At 39.5% G+C, this 26890-nt stretch overlaps 1 protein-coding gene across 1 annotated transcript; it reads left to right on the forward strand.

The window, feature by feature from the left end:
* The first annotated feature begins 1156 nt into the window (after positions 1-1156).
* Positions 1157-26890, forward strand: LOC139743872 (glyceraldehyde-3-phosphate dehydrogenase-like). Its single transcript, XM_071654336.1, has 10 exons — positions 1157-1257; positions 15683-15766; positions 16551-16650; positions 17969-18075; positions 18935-19141; positions 20214-20352; positions 22249-22343; positions 23679-23844; positions 24667-24764; positions 26238-26890. Exons 2-10 carry the CDS (start codon positions 15741-15743, stop codon positions 26302-26304), a joined length of 1005 nt encoding a protein of 334 aa, XP_071510437.1. The 5' UTR covers positions 1157-1257; positions 15683-15740; the 3' UTR covers positions 26305-26890.

Below are 26890 nucleotides of genomic sequence, written 5' to 3' on the forward strand. Positions count from 1 at the left end.
GAGCGCCGCAACGTCCCCGGTGCAATTTTGCACCAACAGTGTAGAGCGCGATGCATTTTCAGCGGCCTTGCACACGCATTGACATTGAGCACGCATATCGTGCAGTGTGACTGCGACCGAGCAAAATGCTCCTCCAACGAAAAAAACAATCAATGTTAATTTGAAAAATCATCAAATATCAAAGGTCGTATGAGTGTACGATCTTTGATGGTATCCACAAAAGCAAAAAAGAAAAACAAAATTTACGTACCCCCTAGGCAATTACCCCTATGATTAGTGTCTACGGGAATTATTCAATGCAAGGGTTGAATGCAAATGTCTACTGCACCAGTATTCGGCCACCAACGAGCGCCGCAACGTCCCCGGTGCAATTTTGCACCAACAGTGTAGAGCGCGATGCATTTTCAGCGGCCTTGCACACGCATTGATATTGAGCACGCATATCGTGCAGTGTGACTGCGACCGAGCAAAATGCTCCTCCAACGAAAAAAACAATCAATGTTAATTTGAAAAATCATCAAAATACGGGCCAGTTTGTGATGACGGAGAACGAACTTTCATAAATCTAGAAGGACATAGTCCCTCAAATAGGCCTAAACGTAAATTTCGGAATTCTTACGAACATTTGAGCAGCGAAGTCGGATCGTTGGGGAGTTTATGTCTTCGTATGGTAGCGGAAAATCGCAAAGTGAGAAACGGGAAATTTTCGGAATGGTCACTATACCATGGGGTCAAAACTTCAAGGTCACACAGAATTTGCAAGGGTCAACCGATTATCACCAAAATCTGATCGATTCTTTCCTGTCATTATCCAAACATTCCCTGAACATTTCGTGCAAATCCGTTTACCCGTTCTCTTGTTATCTTGTACACAAACAAACAAACAAACAAACAAACAAACAAAAAAACAAAAAAACAAACAAACAAACAAACAAACAAACAAACAAACAAACATACGGAACCCTTTACATAACCCCCTGCCGATTTTCATCGGCGTGGGTAATCAAAGAGTATAGAAGCTATAGCTTCTATATTCTTTTGTAAAAATGCACGGAATCTGTAAGTGGGCCCCCGCCGCCACACACACACGCACACACGTACACACATACGGACATTCAACCGCTGCATGCATGCATGTCTGGAAATTCCGCAAGAGAAGTAACCCTGCAACACTTCCGGGGCAATTCTTCGGGCACATCATCATCAGCCGAGCAACGCGTGATAACACCGGGGTAGCAGCGCAGGGCAGCAAAGCAGGTAAATTTTATCTTCAAATAATGTATCGTTATTGACTATTTTGGTCTAATAAGAGTGTGCGTGAACAATTTTAGAATATGAACACTTTGTAGTGTATAAAGGAGAAAGATGTTGTTCAGTTCAGATAATATATTGTATGTTATGTCATGTGTTGGTATACTTTTGATCGGCGGCCCCGGCGCGATGCACGTACCTCGGACTCCTTTAATACACACCGAATCATGCATGCACGCTACACGTGTACGTGGAACCTGGAAGGCCTGCGCCTGTACGCGTACACTGTACTGTACATGTAAATGGCGTTCTCCGCAGTTGCAGTGCATTTTGTACTGCACTGTGTAATGTAGAGACTTATGATTGAGTGTAATAAATTTGTTTCTGTGACTTGTGAGTTTATTTAGACTTGAGAAAATCCGTGCCTATTGCTTGATGAAGCTCATTAAGACTTACAGTTGTACATATGTTAGACAGAAAAATCTGTCTGTCTGGAGGAGTTTTTTAATCATTTTTAAAAATCATTTTTAAAAAAAACTTTTAGGGCCTACTTAAGGTTTTTTTTTTACTCATCAGGCCCATGAACAGCCACAGAAATAAATACTAACGTTGTTAGTAGGTAGAATGATCAAGCCCATTCACAACCCACGCGTAGCTTTATAGCCAGTTGCACGCACTTTACTTGACCGAAAGATCGGTCTGTATCTGTCAGTCGAAGAATGTTTCGCAGAGACTGCGTCTGGCTTCACGGATCCCCTCGGAGGACAGCGTTAATGGCAAAATATAAAAGAGTCCTCCGGACAGACGGATCTTCCTTTCTAGCACTTTAATGCCGCCATTTTGATCAGTCTTCTGTTACGTCACGGCTTGCGATGAACAGGGGGAGGTAAAAAAGAAGAAAAAAAAGTCAGCGTAGGCCTGCGCTATGCTGCAAACCCTGTTCTGCGCACGCAAGCCGTGATGTAACAAAAGACTAACCAAAATGGCAGAGATCGCGTGCGCTGGCTATGCTTTCAGACCCCACTTGATCATTCTACCTATTTAATGATAGTTCTGTGTGAACAGCCCACAGGGGATTCCAAGAAGCCAGACGTAGATTCTACTAGACATCTATCTAGTCTCCGCGGAACATATCTGCGATGACCAGATACAGACCGATCTTTCGGTCAATACTGACCAATGCTTGCTTGTGACCATGGGCGTTTTGGGAGGTGATGCCACTGGCAGTGATGGCCACGGCAACGGCACTGTCACTGTCACTGAGAAGATTCTAAAAATTGCACCAAGGTTCGACCTCCAGTGCCAAAATTCAACTGCGCGCAAAATCATAGATTCTAAGTTCGATTTCTAGCTACCATGCAGAAAGCAGACAAATTTTGGATGCCATTATGGTTGAATCATAGATCTATAATGCACTTGTCAATGTAATGACGCACCCCACTACCCCCGGACATGGGTGCGTCATGGTCATTTTTTGACTGACCACACGGGGTTTTTGACGGACACCACAGTCACTTTTTTGACAGACATAACGCTGCAAGTGACGAACACCACAGTCACTTTTTTGACGGACAACACGTTGAAAGTGACGCACACCTCGGTCACTTTTTTGACGGACATCCTCGGTACATTTGACGCACCCTCGTAAATACTGAAATGATTTTTGCATACGTTTTAGGGCAAGTCCAAGATAACACGCGCGTTACGTATGGGACATTCAGAGACTTTTATGACCTGAAAAATAGTGTTAATGGCTTTTGATCATATTAAACTTTATCATGGTGATTGGTATCTAGGAGAAGTATAATCATGCAAAAAATGGAGAAAAATGACCTTCACAATTATATTCTAGAAGAGAAAATATGTGCCGTTACGTATGGGACCAGAAAAATTTTGTTTTTTTGAACATCTTTTTCAACCTCAAAACTCTCTGAAAGTATTTCATTCTACAACTTGTAACTCACTGTGATGAAAGTCACAACACTCAAGATTATCACAAGTAAGTTTCGTGTCATTAGGCAAAAAGCTCTAATTACAGGTTCTACTTAAAGACAGACATGACGTGTTACGTATGGGACAGTTACGTATGGGACAGTTTGTCCCCCATTCATTTAGTGTGTGAAGAACCATGTTTATGGGTATTTTGCATAATTATTGAAGTAAAATCAGTTGAAACTACTCAAATACTGATCCAGATTGTCAAGGAAACAATATTCCCCAAATATTCACCATCCTAATCATATTCAATCATATTTTTATATTTTCATGACCAACCTGAGTATGCATGCCCTATGTCCCCCATTCGTTTAGTGTGTATAGAGACATGTTTATGAGTATTTTGCAAAGTAATTTTGCAAAATACCAATAGACAAATTTTTGCATAATTATTGAAATTGAATCAGTTGAAACTACTCAAATACTGATCCAGATTGACGAGGGAACAATATTCCCCATAATCATATTTAATCATATTCTATATTTTTATGACCAACCTGTAGAGTATGTATGCCCTATTTTTATCAGGATAGTTACTACTGAAAAATTGAATAGTTTAAAGTGTTTACTTCCATTGATGAAGGGCAGTTTGCCATTTCGTTTCAATAAAAAACAACTTGACACAAGAAATAATAATTTTTATAAATAAGCAATACCTGCTGCGTGGAACCCCAGTGATTGAGTAGATATATGATGTCTGTCTAGCAGTCAGGTCATTGATTCGAGTCACACCTCAGTATGTATACCCATGAATTTTGTCGTGGCTATTATTGAAACCTGAATAAGGACAATTTGTGTATCACTTGCAATAAAAAAAAAAAATCATTTTACTTTATTTTTTTTTTTATATTTATATCACAACCATTTCAAATTGGATCTCCATCACTAAACTTTGAATTCCTTTAGTCTTAGGATTGTATGCTCTTTGGTAATTCATATAATTGGTTTCCAATCATCTCATTAAATGTTGAAAACTGAATCCCCATTTCTGCAAAAAACTATACCATCCCTTTAATGCTGATTTTTCATTGTGTATTTTGCCATTTTCCCCTCCCCCTTTCTGAAACTTGTTCAGTCAAGTACATGTATTGTTTAAAGTGTCTATAACTCAAAAAGTAGCTACAATGTTGGGATGCTTTCTTCAGGATGATTGACCATTTGTGTACTGAGAGACCTTCCCAGCTAGCTACATGCATTCACATGCATTATGTATGAGGATGTCCCATACGTAACGCATTTGTCCCATACATAACATTATTTCAATGCCTAATAAAAAATATTCCTTTTACTGTTTTTTCTTTTTTCTATGGTATTTAATTTCTCTAAACAATAAATTAGAACTTTACAAAAGGGCATTAATATAACCTTAGCAATTTCAGAAAAAACCTAAAAAAATGACCTCAATTTGTTACGTATGGGACATCTCATGATAGGACACGAGCTAATTTGCATAATCATTTGCATAATCCCTAAATTTTCATACCAAGTTAAACTATTTGATGAACTTCTTATGTCCACATATTAATCAAATATCATTTGCTTTCCTTTGAATTAATATGAATTTTTATAAATGTCCCATACGTAACGCTGTGTTTCACATTTATGCAAATGAAGCCCTTGAAATTTGCATAAATTTACGTAATATAATTTTTTCCTCCATTGAAATCAAAACTTCAACTCATAAGCTTCAAAACAATACCAAACATGTCAATATTGAGCAAAGATGAAATTTTGCCTTCTGAGGGGACCTTATCTTGGACTTGCCCTTTATTCAAACAATTTCATTTTCTTTTGGTTCGTACACATAATTTGTAAAAGTTTCAGCAAGTTTCCCTTACCATGTAAGCACCGTACCGTCATTCACCGTACATCACGCTGCTGCTACGATATTCCGTATGTATTCTGTGCATGCAATCCATACATGACAATCACATGTGTGCAGAATGCGCTGTATGTGCGCGGCCATCTCTAGTGCGGTGGATGCATACTGCTGCAGCGCAGGTAGGTACACACCACGCCACGGCATTCCCGCTCGAGTACTGCGTAAACTACATACAGCCTAGTCGCTGTACGTAGAGATTCACACAGCTAACAGCGCGCGTCGCGCGTCTGGTCGGGCTATCCCGCGAGCAGAAAATGGCATGCGGCAGGCAGGTCTTCTGCTGCCGTTTCGACAGGAAAGATTGAACTAAGTTGTTACATCGCTGAACAGTCCCTGGTTTGAGATTGAGTATGCATGATTTCATGGCTTTGTTGGAGGGAAAATGTAAGGAGAAAGGGTGGCTTTTAAATTCTTTGCTTGCCAGATTCTGGCAAGCATTTTTTCCTCTTATTCCAAAACGCTTCCCGACTTTGATTTTCACTAGCCGCGGGAAAGCACTCACTGTAATTTCACTCGCGGTACATGTAGACCGGTAGCGTGCAAAAATGCGTGCAGTTTTCCATAGCCAAGTAACGTACCATGACGCACCCCTCGGTTCAAAATAATGCGTGTTATTTTCCATAGCCAAGTGACGTACCATGACGCACCCCTCGGTCAAAATTTTGACCGACAATGATGGGATTTTGACGCACCCCTCGGTCAAAAATTTGACGGACAAAGCTGGTAAAATGACGAACACCTGGGTCACAAATTTGACGGACCAAACGAGGAAATGACGCACCCATGTCCGGGGGTAGTGGGGTGAGTCATTACATTGACAAGTGCATAAATCTAATACTGTGGGCAGCTTGCTTTGATTTTTCAAAATTTGTCAGGCATTTTTCAACCATGTTTGCGGCAGGCCTAGGGTGCCTATTTCTGGTAGGGGCACTTTCATTCATGAATAAAACAGCTAATGAACATCATGTGTGCTTAGTCCCACTTTAGAACACAAGCAGGAGGAGTTACTCGCAAGTGTTATGGGAAGTGACACGTGATTAGGCCTTTTCATCAATGAATGAAACGGCCCCTGCCGCAAATAGGCACCCTGCCATCTACAATGCCTCCAGCAAACAGGGTATTTTACTTTAGAAATAATGTCCAGTCTGTAGTTCACTGCACAGAAGACCACAGGCCACTACCAAACTGACAATACTGTACTGACATCATTTGACATCACCTCACTCCTGCCCCCTGGTGCTCCCTGATCCTGACATATCCCATGAATATGGCCAGACCAAGCTCCTTGGCCAGACCAAACATATCTGTGATAAGATACTGAAGGAGGGTCAATGTGTGTTATGCCTCTTAAAGGTGGGTAGACCCGGTAGTTGCGGGGGCACTGTTGGATGATAGTGCCGATCACCGCTAGCATTGATGATACGAAGATTGCTGTAGTTGAGCTGTCATCAAGAGTAAAGCGGGTACAATTGTAGGTGTTGCTAGGTAATGTTGCCTTTGTTGTGTTCTCTGCACATCACGCAGTCTGTAGTGATGCCAGGGCCAGGGTGCATGCTTCTTAGAATGACGTCACAGAAGAAGTTTGCTAAAACTGTCATCATCAGCTGAATCTTGAGCTGAGCTGTGATCGGACCACTGACTAAACAGCGGATCGGACTTCTTTGGACTCATGGAAATGGGTCGAAGCATAAGTGCTATTAAAGAGGAGTCGATAGCATAGGTCTCTGTAGGAAACTTGCGCTGTGCGCCCGCATACGCATTCAACTAAATCACCAGGTCTATGTGCCTTTAACTGCTCACAGATATTTCTGAAGGTTACATGGACCGATAAACCTGCCATTGGCTTTGGTTCAGTGGCCTCTTGTAAACTGTACGGTTGGTAGTACCATCAGCCCCTCACAGCATATGTACAAACGTATCTTGCCCTCTGGCTGCTTTGTGGACTTACTTGCGGCATAACGACAAGTAGGAAACGGGATAGAATTCCTCCTTTTTTTTTGTTATAAGAGTTCACACAACTTGTCATGCACTATATTCAAGGAATGAGTGAAGCACACCAATATCATGGTTTATACCTCTTTAAAAACACCATTTTGCATGCTTTATCAGGAAACAGTATTCAAACTCTGCTCGCCTACATTGTACAAGACGCAGCAGCACTGCAGTTCAAACTTGCATGTGCGCAGATAGATCATACAGTCCGCACAGCAAAGTGAATGGAAGTTTCAATTTGTATATTATATCTACTAAGCTGATTGAATACAATTTTGTACATTATTGGAGCACATTGTTATAATCAGGAGGCAACATGCAGAAACTTGCATGAATTGAATTAAGACTTGCAAAGTAGTAGAAGCTTTTTGTCCTGGAGATGTGGGCATATACATACCTGCAGATGCAGTAAAAAACTCCTTTTTACAGGGAGATGATATGGTAGATAATGTTCAAAAGGCGTGCAGTGTAATTTTATGTTGACCGCAGTCCATTTATATTTTTTGTGGAGACTACATTATTGTTGATACAGTCGACCTAGCCTAAGTCGAATCTGTTGAGACTGAGGAAATACAGGTTCGACTTACCGAAAATTCAGCGTATGAGGGACGAAAATCAATAGAATATAAAGGGAAGAGGACTTGAAAAGTCCTTTGATTTAGGCAAATATTCAGTGTCGACTTTGCAGGGTTGACTGTATATTTGCTCGCTTGAAAGTGAAAGTAGGGTTTTCTGGTCCATTTGTTACATCATTATCATCCATTTAGTTATTATGTAATCTTTTATGGTGTGAGATATGACACGAGCATCTCTAATCCAGGCAACCTTTTTTGAGAAAGTGAGAAATAGTGGGTAACTTGAGTAGTGTGTTGTGCAGTTGTAGTACCTGCACATACATGTACCAGGCAAATATTTCACATTTAAAGGTACCTACATTGTAGGCTTACACATTTCATTTAACGAGACTTACTAAGGTGAGTTTCCATTGCAGAAGTGCTCATTCCTTCTCTGTGTGTCTGAAAAAGAATATTGGATGAAACCTTCAAAATATGGTAGAAAGTCATTTTTTCCCATTTCGTGTTAGTATCTGTAGTTGTCTACAGAATTACAATGACCCAATTACATTTCAGAATCAGACAATAACTGAAATGAACAATGATGAAAGCAAGGTGTATCTTTCCAGTTGTAGTCAGAATGGATTGTATAATATGTCAACCAGAATTAAACTGCCTTTATGCATTCCAGCTATTGTGATTTAGTAGTAAATACTGATAGTCTGTTTCTGAACATAGACTAAAGTGTCACCAAAGGCAACACTAGTACATTTGCTTGTTTGTTTGTTTGTTTTATTTCTGCTTTAAAAAAAAAAGGGAGTGTTCTTGCCCTGTCATCTTGAAGGATTTTTAGCGATGCATGCATAACAAATGTATTTCAGTTTGCAGCTTTTCCAGGTAAGAGTGAGAACCAGGAAATAGCTCCCATGTCTCTGCTCTAATCTATGGGACACATAAAAGAGTACAGTCTCCAGAACATGTACATGTAGACTTGTATATCACGAAAGTGAAGGCATTGTAAATTTTATATCCCTTCCTTATCGAGAGCTGCATTATGAAGTTTTATGTTGAATATTTATCCAGGGAAGTATGATTTTATCACTTTCACTTGCAGAACTTCTGTTTCATACCAATACCAGAAAATTCGCTTCCTCCATTTACATAGCAGTTAGTATCACTACCTTGTCTTGCTATTGTTTATTCTTAAGGTATGATTCACATTTGTCCAGGACATGAGTTATCAGATTTCAGAGACTATCGAGTGTCAAAGTCGTTGGCCACTATTCCCTCACCAAGGCCACAAAAAATTTGACCTCCTACTGGGTACAAAGTCTTTAAATTTTATTTATTGTCCAGGTATAATGTGGTTAGCATACATGTACAATGTAGGTAGGAGCTTTGTGGCACGTAGGTCTTGTCACAAGAAGTTTGTGCTGTAACAGGAAATCTGCAAAAGTGCTAATCTACAACCAAGTTAAAGTATCAAAATTATTATTCAAAAGCATGTCTGCAACCCTGCCTAATTTTCACTTCTCTTGATGAAAAATGATGTCACAAGTGTCAAATGTTTGCCTAAAAAAACGATTACCTTATGTCCACCTGGGAGAAATGATGGTGTTGTATATATTGCATATTGTGATATTCTTGAAGGCATTGTTGAGGGGACTCTAAACAGGGTATGACTATAAAGCAATAAGTACAGCTGTATTCGAGACATGGAATTTTCACAAATTAGCGCTGGCGGCCTTTTTCGTGGTGTGAAATTCCACAAATGGCCCCTGGCATCCAATGTCTTAATATAGTGCAGACAAAAACTTTCATGTGCATTTTAATTTCTCAAATTTGGCTCACAAAATTAAAATGCACATGAACCTTTCTGGTTTTACAGTAGCTGTCTCAGACAATATTTCTATTGTGTTTGAATGCACCATATACACTACACTTTAAAAATCAGCCAAACAGCACATTAATACACCAGAAGATGGACTGTACATACATTGTTGCACTTCACAATAAGGAAAAAAGAAGAAGGCAAGCTAGCACATGGGTTTATAGCACTGTGCCTAGATGGCATTATGAAGGTCAAATAGAGTCCTCAATGTACAGGAGACCCAGAAGGGGGAAGTCCTGTCCAAATGCCAATAGTCGTCTAGACACATGATCCAGCAGTACAATACTCGTCCCCAGCCAAGTGAGGTGACATAGAGGGGATTCTGCCTTCTGAGCAGGGATAACCCAAAGGTGTAGAACCAATTACAAGTCTGTGAGTTATGGGTTGAAGTACAGGCATACAAACCCATGTATATACCCTGATAAAGTGGATACAAGTATACAGTGGACTCAAGAGAATAGAACTGATATATCACCAAATGTTTTTCACAGCATCTTGTTAAAACTTTAAGCATTTTGAATCAAGGTAAACTACAGATTCTGAGCTTCTTAAAAGTCATACATTTATACACGTGGAAGGCATTTTAATCTTATTAGAACCTCAAAATCTCAAAGTAGCCATCGTGGTCATGGGACTTACGTGTTGCTTTTATTCTTATATTTTTTACATTTCATTTTCATGTTTATGAGTAATACAGTGGAAACTCGATATAACGAGATGGTCGGGACCGAGTCATTTTCCTCGTTATAGCCGATATCTCGTTATATCAGTAGGCATAAAAGAAGGCATAAAATAAATACATTAATTTGCACATGTGGGACTACCCATCATATTTCAATCAATACTGATAACTTGATATTGTGTGTGAGGGAATTACTCACCTTTATGAGTAAGAAGATGTTTTTCGCCAAGGAAATCCAATATCAAGAATGTACGTGTTTCTTATTAATTGTAGATGTTTGAATTTGTAAATTTATATAGCTTGCGATTGTATCAAGATCGTCTGTGGATTGGTATGTGGTTATCGTATGGGTGTGTGTTGTGTGGAAAGCTTGAATATGGTCTGCATTATGCTGTGTGTGTATGTGACACATTCTGTACATTACGACTGCGTGTGTGTGAAGACGGGGAATTCCCTAAGTAGAAGACCAATCACAGCATCAGATTGCCTCACACCTGCTAAACGTCATGATGATGTCATGTATACATATGGCCGTCCCACCCCATTTTCTGCATGTATCAGTGTGCGTGCACACACACACTTCACACGTACAACATGCAGTGCTAGCTGGAGTGCACTGAAGAAAATGATTATGTGTGTACAAGACAGTTTTTGGCGCATCAAGCCTTACAATCTCGGAAGATGATAGCACAGGCGAAGTAAAGCTTTACCGAAGGCATTTTGCTTTACCTCGCTATAGCAGGTTTGATTTACTATGTTTTTCTTTGTTTGGAAGTCACAAAATTTCTCTCGTTATAGCAGTTATTTCGTTATAGCCGATCTCGCTATAAGAGTAGCATTTTACATAGACTTGTGTGGAAGGAAATTTGGGACCGAGAAAATTTCCTCGTTATAACCGATATCTCGTTATAGCAGTGTTCGTTATACCGAGTTTCCCCTGTACAACGTACTTCAGTTTATGAATCTCCTTGAAACGTGCCTTCATATGAGGCCTTGGCTTTTCATTTTGGTATCTATTATGACATCATGAATCCATAAACGAGCCAGATTTGTGCATACAATGTACATATAACCTTGGATACTAAAGAGATTGCTTCCCTGCCCCATTGGAAACATGGTTGTGTGCCAGAGTCATCTCTGTATAGAGTACAATTTAGTGTGTGTACACATTGTATAGTGTACACAGCATTTGGTGTAACCTGTTTAAATAGGATACACAGTGTATCACACAATTCATGTGGAGATACAGTGTATGAGTGGAGGTAAAGTGTCATACACGTGCACCTTCGGGTATTTTACTATCTTATGAAGGGGAGAAGCTGGAAGTACATGTACAGTGTTGTACACCTACACCTACATTGTATGTGTATACAAGTGAGTTAGTGACTGAGTGTAGGAAATGGGATGGTTTTAAATGACAGTTTTTGCAGAGTAAAATTCCCAGAATCCTGAATTAGACAGTAGCAATATTCTTTAAAATAAATTGAAAGGATGGGATTTTGTTCTTGTTCAATAAACCTTGATGCAGTACACGTAACTCACACACTTTATCGATTCACAAATAATGCCATGCAGACTGATGCTTCAACAAGCAGATGTTGACGTCTTGATTTAAACAAGTTAAGTTGCTCTTTTCAGTAGTACTGAACCATTATACAGAGACTCCAACTCTCCCGTTTTCGACGGGAGATCTCCCGCCGAAAGCCCATTTTTGCAAAATCTCCCGTTCTTCCGCTTGAGATTTGATTTCTCCCGCCCGTGGCTCTGTGTCTCCCGGTGGAAAGGATTTCTTACTTATTGCTATCGTATGTTGAAAAAAATAAGCCTAAATATCACCAGAGAACATCTAGAACCCTAGGAACTTCGCGCTTCGCACACATCAACTTGGAGTCTCCCGTTTGCTAGGGGTTTCGGGCGGGAGAATCTCCAGATCAGAAGGTGCTTGGGGTTGGGGTCTCTGCATTATAGCATAATAATAGCCATTCCTTTTTGTAGAGAGGTATACTCAGGGTCTTTCTTTTACCCTTCTCAGGGTCCAGAAATGCAAGGGCTTGTTGGTATGTAAGGGGTCAATGCAAAGACTTAGTTTGTCACTGTTACTTTAATATTGCACATCACTGCACTACCTGGTATATTGTCTCTTGGTTTAGCGAGCACGCTGTTTAGCTTGTAATCGCAGAACCCTGGCCAGGTCAAATATTCCAGTGAGTGTGAATGCTAATGATGGTGGAGTGTGTGCTACCCCAGTCATCTTGAGGGCGATGCCTATAGCATGGGATCTTCACAAAGACTATGCACAGTAGAGACAGCAGTTTGGGGACGGCATTTAATGTAGAGGCCCCAAAAGGTCCAGTTTGCGTTTTGACGTCAGAATTATTCTTTTTGGACAATTCTGATTTCAGTAATACATTGTATGTAGACTATTCAATTTAAGGAAAGCTCCCGAGGTATGCTTTGGATAAATTTCTCCCCCCCCCCCCCCATCTTGAAAAAAAAAAATTTCCGAAAGAAATGCAAGAGAGCAGATGATGATTCTGTGCAAAGATAGTATGCTCCACTCTATATTTGCCAAATATACCATTTTTTCTTTGATTCATATTGAACATTTTCAACAACATAAAAGAGAAAAGAAATATTGAAAGTCAATTAGACTCAAAGTTGTGGTCTGACAGACAGTGGAATTACGAACTGTGGTCAGCGGTCAAAGACTACATGTACATACACACAGTACAATGAAACATATGCACATGTACAGCAGTACTACACAATGCTGTTTTGTCCCTGCTTGTATCAAGTTGTTATCTTTCTATGGAAAAGATTTACATTGATTTTGCTGAATGTCTGTTAAAACTGAGGGATAACATTTTGCAACCATTCCTTTGCCTAGTTTCTTGTACATTAAACTTTGCTTTTGAGCAAAGAAATGCATCAAGGAAAATTCAAAGGGCGAAATTGCTACAGCTGATGGACCGCACCTGATATATGAGCTGGTTGAAGCCTCTTGTAAGAGGCTCAGGATAAAATGGCTTTTGACCCCTTAAGAATGCCAATGAATATCCATGTCATGGACTGAACATGAATGATGAGTCTAGCAGGAACACATGAACATCCATCCATCCATCCATCCATAATGATGCATGGTATATTGGTCTGATAATTAAAGAGACTGCACCTTCACAGCTACCCCCACCCAACAATTCAATGAACGAGTCTGGAGATGAGACTAGCTAGTCACTGGCAGTGCATTTTGGCACGTACACCAAGAAATGTGGTTACAGTGTGTGTCTTTGGTGTGTTATCGTACTGTGTGTGTGTGTGTGTAATAAGATGTGGCACTAGCCCTTGGCACTGTATCCTTCAATGAATTTCTATCCCTCATTCAGCTGGCTTGATAAAGAAATGTTAAAGGGTTTAAATACCAAAGTTCACGTCCTGCTCACCGATGGTGTTACTACACTGTACCCTTGTCAAAATGCCAGTTTTATCCAATTCATTTCCCCAGAGGATCTTCTTTGTAGTAACAAATAATTTAGTTATTTGTGTATTTTCAAGCCTGGCCGCCCCTTCAAAGTCAAACTGTTCACGGCCACAACATTTTATTGATCACTTGTGCCCTTTGAGTGGATTTGTGCCCCCTCAAAAAAGTGGCCTTGACCTAAATTTGATGAAATTTGAGGCCTGCATGACCAAGATGTAAATTCATTGACCTTTGACTACAGTTCAGGCACTCAGACTCTGTCTTTAGAAGTGGCATAAAAATGTGATATTTCAGGTTCAGAGAAAAAAAAATGGACTTGGTCCCCCCCCCCCCCCCCCCCCCCCCAAAAAAAAAGAGAAAGATATAAAATATTGAGAAATTTGTAACATTTCATATTTTATAAATTGTGAATTAAAAGTACTAGCCATGTTGCAAATATCACAGTTATAATGACTGCTGTGACTGTTGAGAGATGTCTTACATTTTACTTAGTGTTGACCTGACACCAAGTTTGTCATGATGCTCACTTTTTGCTAATTTTTCTTGCATTTTTTACCATTTTGTTATATCTGTTGCAGCACCCTTTAATGTGTTATAACTTTTAAATCAGGATTTGTCACTTCATTACAGTCATCGGCCAATGATGATTCATTCATTTATTTTTCATTTTCATGTTTTTCATTTGGATAGTTTGCTGTAGGAAACACAATCAGTAATATATTTCTTGATGTGAGGGTCACACAATAACACTAGAAGAAATGCTCAACAGGTTCAATTTGATACTGTTCATATACTGTGTTGATAGCCACTGGCGTTTGGTAAATACGTTATGATACAAATATGCTTGTGCAAGTCATACCAATGCCACAATATACAGTAGCATTGAGTGGGACGTTGTCTTTATAATGTGTGTTGGAATGCTGATTGTCGTTTGGGTTTTCCTCTGTTCATGCTGCGATTCACATGGATGGTTTTTGTCTGTACCTACTACCTTTTTATCGATCAAAGAGAAAATACCCCACCTTAAAAAACAAAAAATAGAACAGAACACTGTATAAACTTGTTTATTCAGTTTTGTTCCCACGACTTCCATTGATAGTCATCAGATATACCAGTGTGAAGTCAGAAATTTGTTGCATATGACACATCTTTGCTCAAACTGTCCCAACTCACAACTTCACTCATTGAGGACAAACTGATTTTGCTGTAAAACCCATTTGCCATTGACAGCTGCCTATTCCAAGTATACTTGGGACTACTGTAAAAGTGGATATTTTCGCGCTACTAATTTGTCATGCTCGGCGGGGTTAGAAGAGTTTCAGGTGTTTTTAATTCCGCGGAATTAAAGACACCAACTACTGGAACATGTGGCAAGCAAAAGTATGTGTGTGCTTTTATTTTTGCGCTAGTTTCTGGTTTGCGCGAAATGTGCGAAAATTTCAACACCATGAAAATTTCCACTTTTACAGTAGTTTTAGTGGGTTAATGATCTTTAAAGAGATGGTAAAGTACTGGCTGAGATTTGAATTTAGCTTTTATCTTCTTGCAAGATACTTAGAAACCACTTTATGAAATGTTAAAGAGCATACAAATACAATAATCGGTTTTGAAATGGCTGAGATACACTGTATCTAAAATCAAAGTAAAACAAAGCGACCCTAATAAAAGATGGGTTCCAACTTTTATTAAGATTGCGGTGTTTTTGATATCTCAGCCATTTGAAACCCAATTTTCCTCTTAGAATTGTATGCTGTTTCATATTTCATATCATTGTCAAAAAAAAAAAAATGTTAGAAACCCAAAGCCCCATCTCAACCGAAACTATACAGTCCCTTTAAGGACATTACAAAGAATATATCTCTTCCATTTACTGTAATGGATGTTCAGGCTCTTCAGAGAAGCTGCCTTGCTTTTGTTTTGACGTGGAATTTTTCCTTGTATTCTGTGTTTTTTGCAGATCCACCACTTCTTCCTTTTCGTCTCCATCAGACCCAAACACTCACCAAAGCATCACCATGGTTGTGAAGGTTGGAATCAATGGGTAAGTGCAGTTGTAAGTCATGATAGGTGTTATGAATTCCTCAAGTGTTCCTTGTTGTAGAAGAATAACTGAAGCATAGTCTGTAGGTACTTGCCCTATCTGCATTACTTCCTGTGGAAAATAAGAAGACTTAGTCATACATGTTTTACATGTAGTAGTGCTCACCGTTGGTGTAGCAGAGGTGGTAATGTAGCAATGAAATCTGATGCAGTGCAAAGTTTACCAGGCATTGTGGACTCTGGTGTGCCACTCATCAGCTTGTTACATTTTGAATGAGGGAAAATGTACAGTCTAGTAGGGGAGAATTAATAGTCAATCATGCTACAGTGTTAAACATGTATGTGTGTCTCATGCAGTATTTCCACACTATGTTCCCGTTATTGATCGTCGCACTTGCATCCAGACTTATTATACAGTAGTTCATATTTCAGTTCACATATTGAGTTATATTCTGATGATGATTTGGACGTTACCTGTACTGTCATATCGTGAGGTAACATTTTTCCTTCAGTAGAGATAAGGTGTATCCTGCATTGCTAAAGATGTTCCTTCAAAAAGTCACATGCGTTTATATCAATGTGCTGTAAAATGCTCTCTGCTGTTTATCCTATATTCGGAATATGGATATTGTTTGCATGAACCATTAAATGCAAGATTGCGAGCTCTGTGGATATGAGTATTGATGAACTAAATGAATGTTGCTCCGTGAACTTTAAATTTGTGGAAGTCACCAGTCTTCATAAATCGTTGAAACACCCGTTCTCTTTTGTCTCCTTTTTTAAAGATTTGGCCGCATCGGTCGCTTGACGCTGAGGGCAGCGCTCGACAACGCAGCCGTCGAAGTTGTGGCAATCAACGATCCGTTCATTGACCTGGACTACATGGTAAGGGCACTGTGTCCTTAGATGGCTCTGTTCAATCTTAACTTAATATCCGGCCATGAAGGGAGTGGTGGCCATCTGTATATTATATGCGAGATACATGCTAAAGCATGACACTTTTTGAGCAAGTTGTGCTGGGGGTACACACAAGCCATTGCCAATATTCTACGACTATGATTTTTCACATGATATTTCCATGTTCCCTTACTCACATGATGCAGAAAGAAAAACGAAAGGAGTATAAAATGTCAGTTCTTGTGCGTCTTTCTCTTGAGGTCTCTCTCTTCCCTATGACCCTGTTGAGGTGAGCAACAGACTTTTCTTGACTACTGTAAGACCAGAAACATTTGTGGCAAGAAACTTTTCATGGTCTGGAGTCAGCGGTCCTAGACAAGCACATTCGCATGCATTTTACCTTCGTGAAATAAGTCAACAGCTTCTGCTGTTGCAACATGTGGCTGCGAGTCATGGACACTGAGAAAAGCAACTAAAACAAGATAGATTCCTTTGAGCTTTGGCGTTACCAGAGAGTGCTGAGTTTCTTGGACAGCACGTAAAACGAACACATAGGTCCTGGAACAGATTGGGTCTGAGAAGACATTGTTTTCTGACACCATAACAAGGAAACTAGCCTACAAATGTGTTTTGGCCATACCACAAGACACGAGTGCCTTGAGAAAAGAATCATTCAGGGGATGTGACGGAAAGTGCTGCACGGGAACAAACATCGTTGGCGCTACTAGAATGGCAGCTGACCGCACTCGGTGGAGAACTCTTTTGTGGACCACACCAGCATATGTGTATGCAACGTGACGCAAAGAAGAAGGAACTTGGCTTCTTGCGAAGTTAACTAATAAGTTTCATGCACATGAACATTTCTGGTTTTACGTTATCTTCATATTGCACTGTGCAATCTATATGATGTTGATACTGACAAACACAAAACTCTGCAACCATCCATCAAATGTGATTGTATGCTTGCTTTGATATGGCTTGTGAATTTAACTGCAGAGTATCTTTAAGCAGAAATGACTTGGACCTGTTGTTTTGCCTTTCATATATATCAGCAAAATGTGTTTTTGCTGAGATGGTGTTTTATTGTGATTGCCATATGTGTTACTTTGAGAATTTCTCTTTTTAGTATTTTCCCATACACGTTTCTTTTTCTGTCCGTCTTTTACTCTTGTATTTTTTTTACTTAAATATTTTCTTCTTTTCCTCCTATTCTTTTCATCTTTCCTCTTGTTTTGTTTACCTCATTAGTAATGTTTAATTGTAACATTAATTTTTACCTCCGTGTTCACCTCTCCTTGAATGTCAGGCCTACATGTTCAAGTATGACTCCACACATGGTCAGTTCAAGGGGACGATCGCGATCGAAGGCAAGGATCTCGTGGTCGATGGCAAGCGGATCAAGGTCTTCGCTGAGTAAGTGATGAATGTGATGGCCTTCACAGCCTTCTTAGGGAACCTCTTCTACCATCAGGCTGCTTAGTAGGATGTGATACTGCAGCACTGCTAGAAAAAAAAATCCTCTGAATGCAAGGAGAGGATTGTCGGGATTGTGTTTATCTGATCCCTAATAGTTTGCACACATTTTGTTACATGCTGATCCTCTCTAATCCCAAGCCCAGAATTAAAAAAAGAAACAAAAACAAAAACAAAACCCGAAGGTCTACCTCAAGCAGAGGGTATTTGAATACAGGCAAATGGATTTTAAAACTGGGTTGCATTTCATTGACAGCAAAATTAAATAAATTGTATTTTTAAAATGAAGAAAGCATCCCAAACTGAATGTCAGCATTTTATGAAGTATTGTGAATTCCTTATAAGTATCCAAGTTATGTTGAATGCAGTAAAGTTACCTGACACAAAAAAAACCTCACTTTGGTGTGCCTACTTAGGCAGCTGAGAATAAGAGTTTTGTTATGTATTGTCAAGGGAATGGAGTTATTTCTCTCAATGGTTAAATGAGAACACCTCTCGGTTGTACGTTTAGTGGAGTAGTAAAAAAAGGGAGCTTTAGATTTTGTGACACGGACATTCAGAGGAAAAAACTCCTGTTCTACGCATACAATGTAGACAAGACTTTCTTGTGCATTTTAACTTCGCGAAGCTTGGCTCTTTCACAAATTTTCTGTTCCAAAAAAAGTGGTGTCTATATGTTCATGTCTAAAAATGAAATAAAAATTGAATTGAATTGAATTGAATTTGTGAAATCAAAATGCCTGTGAACCTTTCTGATTGTACAGAACATGTTTTACATTTTTGTGTCTCTCTCCTAAAGGATGAAGCCCTCTGCCATTCCCTGGGGAGAAAGCGGGGCAGACTACGTGGTCGAGTCCACAGGAGTCTTCACCACCATCGACAAGGCCAAGGCTCACTTTGATGGCGGGGCCAAGAAGGTCATCATCTCCGCCCCGTCGGCCGACGCCCCCATGTTTGTCATGGGCGTCAATGAGAGCCAGTATAAACCCGACATGAACGTTGTCAGGTAAAGAGATAAATGCAAAACTCTTGGGAGGGGGGGGGGGGGGGCTGGGGAAACACAAGGGTAACCAGAGGTATCCACACTTAAAATTTTAGCATGCTGCATTAAAAGAAACCAAAAAGATACAGTGCATGAATGTATATGAGCTATCTGCACATCGTCGGTGCAAAGTCCCTCATGGCTGTCCATGGTTTCTCTATGGCCAACACTTTGGAAGATTCTATCTAGACATTCTTGAATGCAGTCATAGCCTAATATTTTAACCTCAGTGATGGAATGAGCGATAATTTCTTCCCTCTTCAGCCAAAAGGTTGATTATCTCACCTTGGGTTACGATGTAGGACCTACTGTGCATTTGTTGTATGGAAAGTTATATTTTCACAAGTTATTTTCTTGAATATCTGTCAGTGTGGAAAAAATAAAGATGGTGCAAAAGAAACCCAGCATCTGGTATGCCAGTACATCATTACCAGTGAGACCCGTAGAGCACAGGCCTAGATTTGAAAGTGATCTCAATGACACTCCTCTGTTTATGACAAAGATTTTTGAACTTGTATCATCGCCAAAAAGCCTTTTGATGATGAGGGCTTGTAACAGAGGATTATGAATATTCAAAAAGAAACACTAATAGTAGTCTTTGACAAGAATGTATGAAATGTTTGTCAATTTTTCTTAGTTTACCAGAAACTAATACGTCAGTAACCTGTCCACCTGATTTTGTTTTCATGATTAGACCTCTATTTGGATTCATGTTCTGCTGTGAAACACAAAATTTTTGCGGAATGAAATTTTCACGGATTGGAGCTAACGGCCTTTTTTGCAGCATGAAATTTTTGCGAGTTGCCTCCAACATTCAATGCATTTAGAGTAGACAGGAACTTTCATGTGCATTCTAATTTTGCGAATCTTGGCTCTCACGAAATTGAAATGCATGCGAACATTCCTCGTTTTACCATATTCTGTCATGTTATAGAGAAGAGGTAAGCTTTGGTGCACTGTTTTGTGTTTAGTTTAGACATGATTGTTTGTTAGTGTATCTCCTTCTCATTGCATTAGACACTTCCCCCCTATACAGCAATGCCTCCTGCACCACCAACTGCTTGGCCCCTCTGGCTAAGGTCATCAACGACAAATATGGCATCCAGGAAGGTTTGATGACCACCGTTCACGCCTACACCGCCACGCAGAAGATTGTTGATGGACCCAGCGCCAAGGTAACGTGACCAAAGGGTATTGTAAAAGCTGTTTTTTTGCATACAGATATTTTTGCGAATGAGGAGGTTACAGACATTTTAGTGAGATATTTGTGTGATTCGACAACCAGGACTGCCGATCATAAGTGCGCTAGTGCCTGTCTGTTCACTCCGCCACCTTATAAGATCAAAATCAGATGGCACTAACTTTGGGTGTTGTGAAATTTGTGGCCCAACAGTGATCTGCAAAATTTGTGAAAACAGCTTTTACCCTATCGAATGACTGTTCTGCTCTGCCACTAGCTGCTTGTAAAAGTCAAAGCTACATCATTTAAACCATATTGGATGAGAGTGATAGTACTAGTTTGTGTCTGTGTGTGTGTGTGTGTGTGTGTGTGTGTGTGTGTGATACAGAAGGATGATGTTTTGCCAGAGGAAAGATGACTTGAAATTCTTACTGTGTGTGCTGCTCCACCTATGCATATTAGTGTAGTTGAGCCCAGAAAAAAAATGAACTGAGTATGTTCATGGGCTTTCTGGAAGTTCTTTAGATAAGCTAGATCTGTATTCGTTGAGATCCGTACACTGGCCGATATCTTGGTCATACGCCCTGGTTTTCACAGTCCGCATCTCTTCTTTGTTCCTGTGTGTTATTTACCCTGTCGTGGTTTGTTGCTACCATCATGCTGTGTGATAAATCCACGTGCAGGCATAATTTGCCAGCTGCTATACTGCTGCTGTACATGTTCCCATATCTTGCTAGGAAAGCAAAATGTACATAGATGTATTGATTTTCATCACAGCAGCTGTTATGCTGAAGTGTTTGTGTAGTGCACTCACATGTTTGCCATAGAGGTTCTAATATCTAGGCCCAAAGAATATCTCTTGTAAGTCAAATTTTATATTGGTGAATCCAAGTGACAGAGCTTATAAATGAGGCACTTATTTGTTGAGAAAGCTTTACAGCTGACTAGTGTCTGTGTGCATGTGTTAGCATACAAGGATAGTCATGAATTCACTTTGAATAATTTGCTACAAATGTACAATTCCTTTTCACTCTAAATGTTCCAGTGAACTTGAATTTGGTCTGTCCACACCCAAGAAAAAAGAATAGAGAGAGATAACAACAACACACTCACACACACACACACACACACACACACACACAACACAACACTGAATGCTTATTTTACTGGCTCAGTATGATTTCCATTTCTCTTTGTGATAAATGACTGTGAATGATTGATAATGCAAACGTTAAATACACAGACAATTATTACATACAGTGTAATTACTTTCGTGCATACACTTAATGTATCAGTTCTTTGTGGGTGAATGGTGAGATATTTTGATGCTATTTAATCTTTTCTACAGTACATGTAGGAAGACTGTAATGTTTGATGGGGGAAAGAAGAGAAAATGAAGAGAAAATGCTGGGCATTTGAGACAGAAACTTTAATGCAGAGGAATTCTTATCATGATCAAATATGGTGGAAACAAAAGCCTCCTATTGTATACGCTGTTTTTTTCAAGTGCAGATATTTTCGCGAATGAGGATATGATGGACATTTTCGTGTGATGTTGTTTTTGCTCATTGACACCGAGGCCATCATAATCGCACTATCACTCTAGCGCATGGTGACATTTTCGCGTGTTGTTCAAATTTTCAGTCCAACAGTGATTTGCAAAATTCGCAGAAATTAAACCCTTGCGAAAATAACGGCTTATACAGTGTTAACACTTGGGTGATTTTGCAAGTCCCAACTCTTTGTTTCGTACCCTGATGTAGTTTGAAATACGATACAATAAGGCAGTTAGCATTGTTATTAGCTTCTCGTTATAAGGTCGGTTCCCCTGTACCATTACGACACATTTGCATTATTGTACGCTTTTTCTTTAAAAACCTTTTCCATGCAGAAATGGCGTGATGGCCGTGGTGCTGCCCAGAACATCATCCCTGCTTCCACTGGTGCGGCCAAGGCTGTTGGCAAAGTTATCCCAGAACTCAATGGGTAAGTTCACCATTAAGATCATCTACTGCTCAGGAAATAGCAAATTGATTCCTTTTCTCTTGCTGTCTCTCTTTTATTTTTCTCTGCCAATTTGAAGTTGTAAATAATGACCAGCCACAGTAATGTTTTGAAATGCAGGTATTGTATTTTGGTAGTGTTGTTGCTTAGATTGCAAGATCGTGTCATACAAGTAGGTTTTGGTGTCTTGTGTGACTGTAAGCATGAAATATTTTGAAATGTGGAAATCGTTAATCTCAATTGTTGATCGTGAAATTTCAACATTGACTAGCTTGGATATATTCTTAAACTACATGTATGCATTTCTGTACATCTCAGCTTTTCCCTCCTGTATTCCAATTTATTCATTATTCCGTGTAAGTATTGTTTGTATTTACCATCGTTATTATTATCATTTGGCTGAAATGAAAACCCTAAAGTACCATTCTCATTTGCTTTTTAATGCCATATAAAGCAAACATCTCTGCAATTTTTAATAGCTCAACATAATGACAACACACCAAAATGTTACCAAAACAGCAGTAACTTGGCAATACTGGACACTGATATCAATGAATACTTTGGCATCCTCAGTAACATGCTTTACAGCATAAAAAGCATAAATTTTGATTAGTGATTCAACCTTAAATTGCTTTATCTACCTCAGGAATCCTCAAATTTTGCTTTGGAAATAATGATCTTGTGGAGATTTATCCAAGACATGCAAAATAAAATATAAAAGTGTATATGCTGGAGATATTGATGCTACCGTTCTTTCAGTTTTGTGTCAAACAACTCCAAGGTCTCATGATGTGCATGTCATAGCCATGTGACAGACATAAGACATTTTCCTCAAATCTTAACAAATGTAATATTTGTAGACAGAAAATAAAAACAAGTGACCAAGGGCCGGAAAGCCATCCTCTAACAAAAACTAAAATCCTTTGGCTTTAGAAACAAGATTTTAAACTCGTGCCTGACAGTTGTTAGGCACATTAGGCATAAATTAACATTGAAATGAATGCCTAATGAAAATTCATGCTTAGCCGAGGGTTGTTTAAAACTCTACAGGCTATCTATTCTTGTCACACTGAGCATCCCAAAAGACTGAGGAATTAATTTCATATGAAGTCAAAATTTTCTTGCCTGATCGGGCAAATAACTTTGAGCATTTTTGTATTTTCACTAGCCCAACAAACAATTTTGCATGCTTCAAGCAAGTGGGCAAGTGCTAAAGTGAAACCATAATGAAAGTCATTAGCTGGTTTGGCTATATACGGTACTTTGTTGATATTTCATCATCACTGCTACTATTGACTGACCATCTCACTTTCGCAGCAAGCTGACCGGCATGGCTTTCCGCGTGCCTGTTCCCGACGTCTCCGTTGTCGATCTCACAGTCCGCCTGGCGAAGCCAGCCACCTACGAGGAGATCAAGCAAACGGTTCGGGATGCTGCTAACTCTAAAGAACTGAGCCGTTACCTTGGATACACCGAGGACCAGGTAAATTGACTTCTCATGATTTCATATCCTCTGTGTTTGTATGATCCCTCTTTTGAGTGTGTTATCATTGGGTACTGTAAAACGAGGAATGTTCGTATGCATTTCAATTTCGTGAATTTCGCGAGAGCCAAGATTTGCGAAATTAAAATGTATGCGAAAGTTCTTGTCTACATTATATGCATTGAATGTGAGAGGCAAATTGTGAATATTTCATGCCGCGAAAAAGGCTGTTGGCTCCAATTCGCGAAAATTTCATGCGGTGAAAATATTGTGTTTTACAGTATGTCATATGGCATTATTTGACATCATATGTAGCACCTTTCTTCTGACAAAGTAATGGTGCAACACAATTGCCTTGTCTGTTTTGTTGCATCTTCTAGTACGTCGATGGGTACCATCTTAAAAAATGTATTAGATTGTTGCCAGAACCCGAATGCCCTAATATTCATCACAGTTAGTGTTCACTTTGTGTAACAGCACCAACCATCTAAGAACCTGGCATTCAGTTTGACTTTACAAATGTCTGAAGCCTGTGTATGCCGACGCCCCACTGACATCTTGGATTACTGTCCCGCCAAGTTTGGGGGACAAGAAGAGATAACTTTACATCTGTGAGAGTAGTGAAACTCTGCAAAAATGGATGTGCTCTTCTTTGTTTCAGTAGTTTGTTTGAAAGCAAGCCTTTGCATTTCTGTAAAAGACCTAATATGTATTTTTTTTTAAGGTGTCTTATGACATTTCTGCCTTTGCCATCTCTCAGTACTGTGCTCAGTGTTCTTTACATTTGTTTGTCCTTCCCCCCCCCCCCATTCCATTCACTAGGTTGTGTCACAGGACTTCCGTGGAGACTCAAGGTCCAGCATCTTCGACGCCAATGCAGGCATCGCTCTTACAGACTCATTTGTCAAGCTCGTCTCATGGTGAGTGCAAAAATTATTCCACTGTCAACGTTGGGTGTGGGGATAGAAAAACTGAAAGAGGTGATGTCAGCTTCACGAATGAGAGTGTACTTTTTATCAAAGAAAAAAAAATATCAAAATACCCTTTGTATTTTGTCCACTTTGTAGGGCTTTTATTTTTGTAGAATTGACACATAGAGACCTTAGACAGAGCTAAAAATTGTTTAACGATTGCATACATGGTGAGATTTTCCTTAACCCTAAAGGGGCCGGGCTTTTTTTTTGCTGCCCCCCCCCCCCCCCCCCCCCCCCCCCCCCCGAGATCTCGGCCATCGGTGGTGCGATCGTGATGAAATTTTGCATGCGTGAGACCCGCGTCATAATCTACAAGATTATGTCTTCAGATTTTTTGAAACAATCAATTTCTAATTTTAATTAATTAATTATGCAAATTAAGCTCAAGATGATATTTTAGCCTAATTAAAAGCATTGAGAGTCTAATTTTTGACCTGTAAATCTGTTTTAGCATATTCAACAATTGTACATCACAAAAACTTCCAAAACTCATTTCAGTTCTTATGTATTTTATTGTTTTCAGAATTTCTTATGTATTTCTTTGTTTTTCAGCTTTTGTTTTTTCTTTGTTTTTTCATTGGAAATTGTCACTGACCACTTTTCTACCATAATTAGCACAAAATTAATCAATGAAAGTGATTAATTATAAAAATAATCAGGTTTTTATGACTTTCATGACAGAGCACTGTTTTCCATAGGAAATGTACACAAAATCACAAAATTGTGCCCATTTTGGGGCGACATTCCGTTACAAAAATGGGCATGGCTTCGCAAAGGTATGCGCGGACGTTGCAAACTTGGTCTCAAAAGTTGCGCGAGACTTGAACGAAGAAAGTCAAGAAGCCTCGCGACGAGGCCTTCTCGCGTTACAGAATTATAGCGCGAAACGTCGAGGGAGGGCGGATTCCGCCCCCCCCCCCCCCGGCCTTTTTAGGGTATTTTGTAACTACACATTTGTTTTTTGGGTGTTTTTTTTTTGGGGGGGGACCTTTTGTTCATATGAGGAAATGTCTATGGACTGTTTTTATGGTACTTCTATGGATTTGGCATCCTTTAGAATCTTACCTTATAAAATTTTAATTATGCATTTTTTTTTTTTTACAGTAGTTTATACTTTTTCGCTGCTGAAAATAATGTATGCTTCTTGGAAAATACTGTTTTTCTCAAATTATATTAATACAAGTCTTTTGCAGGAGTGGTAAAAATGATGTTTTTCCATTCAAAATATGTCTTCGTTCAGCCATCGGAATACTGCCATACTGTATACAATTTGGGCATCTCTGTGTGTGGTTTTTGTGAAAAAGAGCCAAAAGGCATTTACAGTGTATACTATTAAATTAACAATGATTGTAAAAGACAGAGAAAAGCTCGATATTTTACATTGTCTTGTTCGTCCTTGTCCTCTTGACTTCTCACTAGGTATGACAATGAATTTGGCTACAGCTACCGTGTAGTCGATCTGATCGTCTACATGGCATCCCGATGAGCAGACACTGAGCCGAGTCTTGAACTGGTGACCCTGGGACTGAACCTCTGTAGCCCTCCTTAAAATAATCATTATAATCAAAGCTCAGATTAATCCACATTTGCTACTTCTAGATTTGTCAAAAATTCTCACATACTTCAGTTTTCTGCGTGTTGTTTTATGTCCATGTATATCTTGGGGAACCCTGTCCGTTGGTGTGCAAAAGTATTGTATTGGTTTAGGTGACATAGTCGTGCACTTTTCCCAGGTAGTCGTAAAAAAGAGTGATTTTGTAGATATGCTTAATGTGAAAGCGCACAATTTAGCTCGCACCAAGAAGACAAGGTCTCATGTGATCATGTGTTCACCTGTCAGTTTACTTCCATTAGTACCGTTTGTTTTCCACACTGCCCAGCTTACCACAGCTCATGTAAGAACCAGCCCCCACTTTCATCATTCAGTTTTGTCTCCCGATGTACCAATATACTGCCCCTCAGATGATCGTGATCATTTTCACGCGAGTGTGCCAAAAAAGTAAACAAAGTGAATGAATGAGAAAGGAAATTGTAGGAAAGACGAATTCATGAATTTTAAAGGACTTATATGG

Source organism: Diadema antillarum, unplaced genomic scaffold (genome assembly GCF_040938485.1).
Source record: "Diadema antillarum isolate AM-2024a unplaced genomic scaffold, OU_Dant_1.0 seq00001117_RagTag, whole genome shotgun sequence".
NCBI classification, from domain to species: domain Eukaryota; kingdom Metazoa; phylum Echinodermata; class Echinoidea; order Diadematoida; family Diadematidae; genus Diadema; species Diadema antillarum.

Coding starts and splice junctions, on each gene's coding strand:
- LOC139743872 (XM_071654336.1), top strand. CDS start 15,741: ATGGTTGTGAAGGTTGGAATCAATGG. Junction 15,767..16,550: donor GTGAAGGTTGGAATCAATGG/GTAAGTGCAGTT, acceptor CCTTTTTTAAAG/ATTTGGCCGCATCGGTCGCT. Junction 19,142..20,213: donor CCCGACATGAACGTTGTCAG/GTAAAGAGATAA, acceptor CCCCCTATACAG/CAATGCCTCCTGCACCACCA.